Here is an 8,037-nt window from a genome sequence, read left to right as displayed (position 1 = left end):
CCTCTTGAGCAGATTCAGCCTGCTCTCGTACAGCAGATAATCTGCCCTCACTGATGCTTACCCGAGATTCCAGAGAAGCAATCAGGGATTTTAACTTGCTTTCATCTGCCTTCTGCTGTGAAATGCAGTGATCGTATTTGCTCTTCCAATCAGCACATTCTCGTTTTGCTTGTTCAAGGGCAGAAGACAAGCTCTGACAGCGCTCATCCAACTTGCTAACCTTGTTTTGAAGTTCAGCTATTCGAACAGAGTAATCCTTTGACATTTTCTGCTTATCATTGATAGTTTCCTCATAGCGCCTTAAATACTCAGCTCTGTGCCCCTCACTTGCCTCTAGTTGCTTCCTGAGCAATGATACCTTATCATCGCTTGAACTGCATTTCAGTCTCAGGGCATTCCTTTCAGCATCTATATGCTCCAATTGTTTTCTGAAAAGGTCTAGCATTGGGCCCGCCAAACTGCAGCAATTCATTGGCATATGATGAAATTTAAGTGAATACACAAGCAAATAAAACAAGTGAGGGGCATGGTTAAGATGTTCAGCAGAACAGATAATGTAAAGATGGTAACAAAGGATAGATTTGGTTCCTGAAAGTATATCATACAGCTAAGGTTGCAAGCAGCGCGTCCACTAAGCCCACGCTTAATCAAGTAGATAGTACAATGTAAACTAACCCAGCAAATACGAGCTATAACTGATTTGAGCAGTTTGAATAGGAAACAGGCAAAAGCGTGCGCCGCTTGTGTATCCCTACATGCAGCCAACTTGAACCGCGTAGCTTCAAAGTTATATTATCAAATTCAAAGTACAAATTATGATATATCATGTCCCAAAATGAAAACATTACGAACAATGATGAGGTGCTTACCACTGATGCAGAAATGTAACGAGCTTTGTCCATTTCTTCGGCCCATAAGAAGTCGCCTCATACTCCATGAGGAGGCCATCGAGGATCTGCATTATATCAAACATAATTGTGTTAGTATTATTGAACTTTAAGCTAAAATAAAATGAATACAGCATTCCAACGGTTTGCAGTATTGCATCTCAGAGAAAAGCTTAAAATAGTCTTACCCTGACTACATCATCCAACTTTGAATCAGGACGGTTACATGCTGCCCGCACTTTTGACTCCATGCTCTGTATTTTATTTGAACATTGCAAATCGGCCTCTAGAAAAGCATTCCTTTTAAAATCCTGCATTCATAGCATTATCATTTAGCACACTTTGGTACTGATGTACTCCCTCTGATTCACAATATAAGTAGTGCATATATTATGAAATGACACTTAGGCCATAACTTCAAACAAACAAAAAAAATCATATATTATGAAATTCTTCACATTGGTAATTCTTTTTACATCAATGATCAAGCCTATAAACTCTATGAATGGCAGAAATTCTAAAACCACTTATATTATGAATCACATGGAGTACTTTAACAGCAAGCACCTATGGATTGATAGAACATTAATGAGAAAGACAAGTAATAGCAGGCATGGTCAACTGAAGTAGTAGATGAGGAGCAGCAGTCACCTCAAATCTCTTCCTTAGAGTAGTCTGAAGAAGCTTTTCAAATTTAGAACGAGCTGACCCAGCACCAAAAGCAGAGGCATTAAAAACACTAATGGCCTTGTTCATTGCACGTTCATGTGCTTCTTGCAAAGCATCCTGCCAAAACCAACATATCAGAACCTCCCAAAAAAGTGGAAGGAGAAATGCATCTTGCTTATTAGCAATGCCTACCTCTTCTGCTGGTTTTTTGCAGTCAAAAGAAGAATTGTAAGTATCCACAGCAGAATCATATGCCCTACGACATTCAGCTTCCTCCACACTCTGCATAACAAAAAACTATGAGACAGCTCCTCCTCAATAGAAATCAGATATCAAAATCGTGATAGAACAGTAGGGACACAGTAACAAAAGAGCAGTGAATCGGTGCCCCCCCCCCCCCTCAAAAAAACAAATGACTGTAGTTGGTCATCAGATCATTTTTGTCACCTCATATCACTACATGTATAATTTCTCTAAAATGTTCATAAAGTCCTAACGAATAACTGTAGTTGCTCACCAGACCATTTTTTGTCACCTCATATCACTAAGTGTGTCATTTCTCAAAAATGTTCATAAAGTCCTTTCATCCGTTGCCTCAATATACTTTAGTCAGTTCTCTGAACTGTTCATATCTTACCTTCTTACTCCACTAAGCAATTATGTAATTTAAGTGATAATTCACAGCATGTCATCCATAACATCATAATCACTAAGTTATATTTATAATGACATAAAAATCTAGCGGACATAAAGCACGCACCATTTCCTCCAAATATTACCTGCTGCAAATGAGCTCTACAACAGTTTAAACTCTTTAAATGCTTATGGATCGGAATGGGCTAAAAAGGTAGAAAGCAATTTAAATGAATAATATACTGCAGAACAGGTATGTTTTTCAATAGCATTGTCGTAATTAAATTGCAAGCAATACCAACAGTTGGTTGTGCGATTTATACATAAGAACAACATAAGACATGAATCATAATACCGTCATCAATTTGGGCATACCTGCCATGAAGAAGATATTGTCGGGACTGCACCAGTATTAATCGCATCAAGAAATGATTGTGTCAACCCAGCAAGGATGGGGCCTGTCATGGTACTAGCTCCAAGTTGTTTAGGTCTTGTGCGATCAAACACAAATTTTGTGAAAGCATCCAGGCCAGATGTAAACTCTGGACGAAATGTATTCATCTGCAAACAAGAGACAAACTAAGCAGACAAAAAAAATAGATAGTACAGAAATGAAAGCATTCGTCAAGAACAAAAAAACTGGCTTTTAGGCATCCAGCTGTGGGTACAAATTTTAGGTAACTTTGTTGCCCTGTACTTCTAACTTAGCCTAGATTAGCTTAGATTTAGCTATGGCTTTTCATTTGTACAGTTGTGAGCAAATATATAGAAATATGTGCAGTAGAATGCAACTGCTTTCTTTCAGGAAAATAAAGAGCATTTATCAAGAACAAACACTTAAGCAAATAAGACCATAACGAAAATGTATAAAATTATAATGTGCAGAACTCTAAGGGAACACACAAAACATTCATTTGCACCATATCTTGCTAAACCAAGTACTCCCTCCGTTCAGAATTACTTGTCGCAGAAATGGACGTATCTAGACGTATTTTAGTTCTAGATACATCCATATCCGAGACAAGTAATTCCGAACGGAGGGAGTACATACAATCTTCAGAGAATTTTCCTGTAACAACTTCTACTCTTAAGCAAAAAAAGCATTCATTGTCTAACAATGAACTGCATGGATAACTCTCCTAATCTTACACTAGGCATTATAGATAAGCTAATAAGAAAAGCTTTGCAAAAATAAGATTTTACCCGAATGGTAATGATACATGGTCTGCTTCTTGCGGACATTGCCATAAAATGGTACTATGGTAGGTTGTCCATTGCAGTTGACAGGAATAATACTTACAGGAAGTTGATCAAGGCGCTGGAGATCTTTCTCATTGTTCACAGGTCGCACAAGTGTAAAGCATTCCCTGTCTGGAAAAAGAGCGCGGATTGACTCCCGTATCTTTCAGATATGTTGAGAAAAAGATGCATCAGTATCTTTAAGATATGTTACAAAAAGATAAATCACAACAGTATGTATGCAAATTTACTTAAGCAGACATGCATTAGAAGGAAGTCCTGCCACCATACCGCGTTCTTAGAAGATACATCTCTTCCGCCACTTTGAACAGGCCTTAGAGCTAGTTCAAGGTAATCTCTTGGTGTAATTTTTCTGTTGTCTTCAGACAGGTCCAAGTAGAAGTCCTGTTGGTACCAAAATCAACAAGCCAGTGATTTTCAAATATTTACGGAAGGAAATGCAGGTATGGTTAAACACCGGAGATGTTTGATAGAACATGTATGTACAATTACATAACCATCATATGAAGTGCAAATAGACTTTATTAGGACAAAATAAAGACAATATCTTACCCTCAACAGCCAAACAAAGACAGGTGAGAAGTGCCCAAGTTCAGAGGCACTGGACCTTCCACCTGAGGCCCTAACCCGTATGTGCTTTGTCATTTCTGTGACTAGTGAAAGACGGTCAATTGAGGCTTCATCTATCCCTCCCATCTGGAAGAAGCAACAAGGTTTCAAGAAAATAGATTAGAGTATGAAATGGGGGAAAACAAGCAAGCTTACTGATCAGCTCCTCATATATGACCAGGGACTACACAAGCTTCTGCAATATCACTGTAGCATGCCCTCCAAAAAAAATAGATAGCAGAAACCTTAGTCACTCGCTCAGAAATATACCTGGTTGTATATGAACATGCTTGATAACAAAACAGCCAACGAAAATATTTGGATACTGTAGGTGCCCTGTCAAAAAAGGAAAGAGTAATAAGACAATAGAATAGAAAGCAGATCGAAAATTATATCCTAATGCACATAAGCAACCATAAAAAAATCACCAGAAGCAAAAAAAGACAACAAACATTGCTCAAAATTACAATTAGAAAACATGAAATTGTGTAAACGGAATATAGAAAACTATTTAGTTAGCAACCTATCTTTGAACAAATAGCCAACTAGCAGAGAGAAGGTTGATGTCCTAACACAGAGTTGTGAACATCTCACTAGGAATAGTTGGAGAGAGAAAACACTCCAGAATAAGGTATACTGAATCTAAACGTGATAAGAATGTCAACAGAAATGACCATCACGCTTTAAATATATAGCTTCTGTTTATACTGATGGGGAAAAAACTACTAACTGCACATCGCCTGCTAAGTTTAAAAAAAAACACCACACGAAATTTGCAGACTGTATTTATATGGACAAAAATAGAATTGACAAAATTGACATGAGAAATCTGTATGTCCCAACAAGTCATAGTCATAACCGTGGCATTGAAGGAAAACCCATAAATATTGGAAGTAGAAAATCTTTTGACCATCTCAACATCAAAATTCAACTAGCTACTCAAATAAATGTGATCCCAAATAAATAAAGACATTCTCCAGGATCATTTAGCAGACCATGACATTGTCAGTTTCAAAGTAAAGTTACACAACATACCGTTTGGTCATAAGCATCAATGCCTTCAGTGTCCAACAATACAAGATTGTATTCAGTTCCATCAAGACCAGTCCTCTTCAAAGGTGCACTCCACATCCAAAGTCCCTTGGTGCAAGGTTTGTGTGTCGATGCAACTTGAAAACCACTGCTTCGCCCTAGAAGCTGCATACGTAGATAATTATTATCGTCTGATGATGAAATGGAGAGCGAGGTTGAAAAGCATGCAGCAAGGGAGTATTATTTAGCAAAACAAACACAAAGGTTCAAGTACATCCATCCATCCATGCAAGAAAAAACCTTCTGACACAGTCTGATGGATTAATAGGATAAGGATTTGAATGTGAGCTTCATCTGATGGAGCTGATAGAAGTAACTGGTTATATTTTTGTTCGGTACATACTACACATCACGCTATGAGATGTCAGCCTCTATTCATGTGTTAGCAGTTTCTATTTCCGAAGTACAAAATACTTTTAATCCAAAACACTGTGCATTCAATGACCTGGCAATGTATTGTCTCTTAACGATGTGGTTCAACGTTCCTGTTTTATCGTTCACACTTTCCTTTATGACTTATAATCAAGTATGCCATACATGTACTCTGCAACAGAAGATACTGGATCCTGGTATCTTACCACCCAAAATCATGTCGTTATGGCCTGAGGCACCTAACAGCAGTACCAATGATCTTTTCAAGATGACGTCAATCACTGTATTTCCATCTCAAATGATTGTTTGAATTAACTTTAGCAGTTTTATCGTACACTTTCCTTTATGACTTACAATCAAGCATGTCATACATGCACTCTAAAACAGAAGTACATAAAACTTAAGGCCTCCTTTGGTTTGTAGGAATTTTATAGGAATTCTATAGGTTAGGATTTGCAAAGGATAAATTCCTTTGAAGCCCTTTGGTTTGTAGGAATGGATTCCTATTCATATGTAGGATAGGAATCAATCCTTCACATTTTGGAGGGAAAAAAACATTAGCCTAGACTCAATGGAAAAATTCCTATCCTATGCACCAAATGACATCTCTTCCTCTACAGGAATTGAGATGCATGTCATCTCACTTCCTATGATTTTTCTATTCCTATAAAATGTCTATCCTATGAACCAAAGGAGGCCTAAATATATCCTGGTAACTTGCCACCCAAAATCGTGTCGTTATGGCCAGAGGTACCTAACAGCAGTACCAACGATTTTGTCACGATGACGTCAATCACTGTATTTCCATCTCAAATGATTGTTTGAATTAACTTTTGCAGTTTTCTCGTCTTGTTAGTATCAAGTTTGCAATTCTACCAACTTTATAGTTCCACTATTCCAAGAGATATCTTGGGGTTTAATGCCAGACCGGTTACAAATTTTGTACGTGTTAAGCGAAGCCAAAGGTCCAACAAAGTGAGCACACAGTAGAACCAACGAAATCACAAGTGTGTAGTAGAGGCACCTAAACCCTATAACCCTAAACCACCCAAATACGACTCCAGTTGCTAAATTGTCCATTGGGTCTTCCAAGCACTCTCATGCTAGAGGCACCTAACAACAAACAGTAGCAATGGTTTTGGAAAGATGACGCCAATCACTGCATCTCAATCTCAACTGCGTTTGTCCTGCCAATTTTGTAGTTCAACTATTCCACCAGGAGTTGGAACTGGTTTATATTACTGATGAAGTCCTCCTCACAAATAAAATGTATCCTCTTATAACATACTGACACAACAAATATTCTTCAGCATTAAACGTTTTATCCACCCCGAACCAGCTGCGAAATCTGCACTCTGAGTTCCAACTAGGGTCCCAAATCGTCCACTCCAGCAGAGTGAGTTCACCCACGGTAAAACCCCAACCGAATCCCGCTCGAATTCCACCAAATAACTAAACCCTAGAACCCCAAATCCACCCTAACCCGCTCACTCGGGTCGCCAAACCACCCCTTGCATCTCCCGAACGTCCTCACGCCGGAGCCAAACGCGCCGATCTACCGAGCCGCGGAAACCCTAGGCGCGCATTCGCCGACGAGCCAAGCCAATCGAAACGCCCCCGCGAGGGGCCCAGAGGGAAAGGGTACCTGGTTGAGGACGAAGCTCTTGCCCTGGCGCGCGCGGCCGCAGACGGAGACGACGCCGACGGGGCCCTTGACGAGCTGCAGCGCGGCGACGGCCTCCGGGTCCATGACGAACTTGCCCTTGTCGTCGCAGTAGACGAGCCGCAGCGGGCGGCCCAGGCCCCCCGCCGCGGCGGGCGCCGCGGGGGAGGAGGCGGGGGAGGCGGCCGCCGCGTCGCCCGCCGCGGCGCTGGGGCTCCCGCGCAGGCCCAGCCTCTGGAGCATCGCGCCGTCGTGAGTCGCCGTCAAGGGCTTCGGTCTCTCTCTGTCGCGCTGCCTGTGTTTGTTTCAAAAGGGGAGGGGAATGCGGAGATGGGGCGGAGGAGGAGCAGGCGTGTCGTCCGTGGGGGGTCGAGTCGAGGGTTTGGTTTCTTCGAGTTGGAGTAGAACCAACGCGGTGTTGGAGGCGACGTGGCGGTCGGTCGGCTTTTGGGCTGGAGGCGACGCCCGTTGCGCTGGCTGGACCTCGGTGGGGTGGGGCCTTGGTCGGTTCGCTTCGTTGGTCTTTTTGTTTTTTATAGGCAAGGTCGGTGCGCTCCAGCCAGAAATAAGGGTGACATTCCTCCTTGGGCTTGTGGGCTTCGCTTTTCTACCACAGTGGGCTTTCTCGGTGGATCTTCATTGTGGGCTTTCCCTCTCCCTTACGGCGAACGCTATTTATCGCATCAAGCGATCGCGTGGGGGATGGCTCGCTCAAGGTTTCTCTTCCCGCGCATCGTATTGGGCCACAGGCGAGGGTAGAAAATAAAAATACCTAAGAAAACGAGAGACAGCGCGCGTTGCTAGCCAGACCCCCCCCCCCCAGTCCCCATACGTGCATAGTTGCAGGAGCGC

The 8,037-nt window shown here is 41.7% G+C and overlaps 1 protein-coding gene across 1 annotated transcript; it reads right to left on the bottom strand.

Moving 5' to 3' along the window:
- Position 1: 1 nt before the first annotated feature.
- Positions 2 to 7,560, bottom strand: LOC125533117 (guanylate-binding protein 2-like; the record flags this gene model as incomplete). The annotated part of the gene is made up of 12 exons (XM_048696888.1): positions 7,168 to 7,560; positions 5,094 to 5,255; positions 4,329 to 4,394; positions 4,002 to 4,145; positions 3,720 to 3,833; positions 3,490 to 3,591; positions 2,565 to 2,750; positions 1,749 to 1,838; positions 1,539 to 1,673; positions 1,076 to 1,198; positions 870 to 955; positions 2 to 458 (listed from the first exon to the last, which is right to left on the bottom strand). Coding segments are annotated over exons 1-12 (1,926 nt in total), but the record flags the coding sequence as incomplete, so codon positions are not given.
- Positions 7,561 to 8,037: the final 477 nt, after the last annotated feature.

This window comes from Triticum urartu, chromosome 1, assembly GCF_003073215.2.
Source record: "Triticum urartu cultivar G1812 chromosome 1, Tu2.1, whole genome shotgun sequence".
Classification (NCBI taxonomy): domain Eukaryota; kingdom Viridiplantae; phylum Streptophyta; class Magnoliopsida; order Poales; family Poaceae; genus Triticum; species Triticum urartu.
The sequence above is the reverse complement of the archived record's forward strand: the minus strand, read 5'-3'. Positions and strand labels throughout refer to the sequence as shown.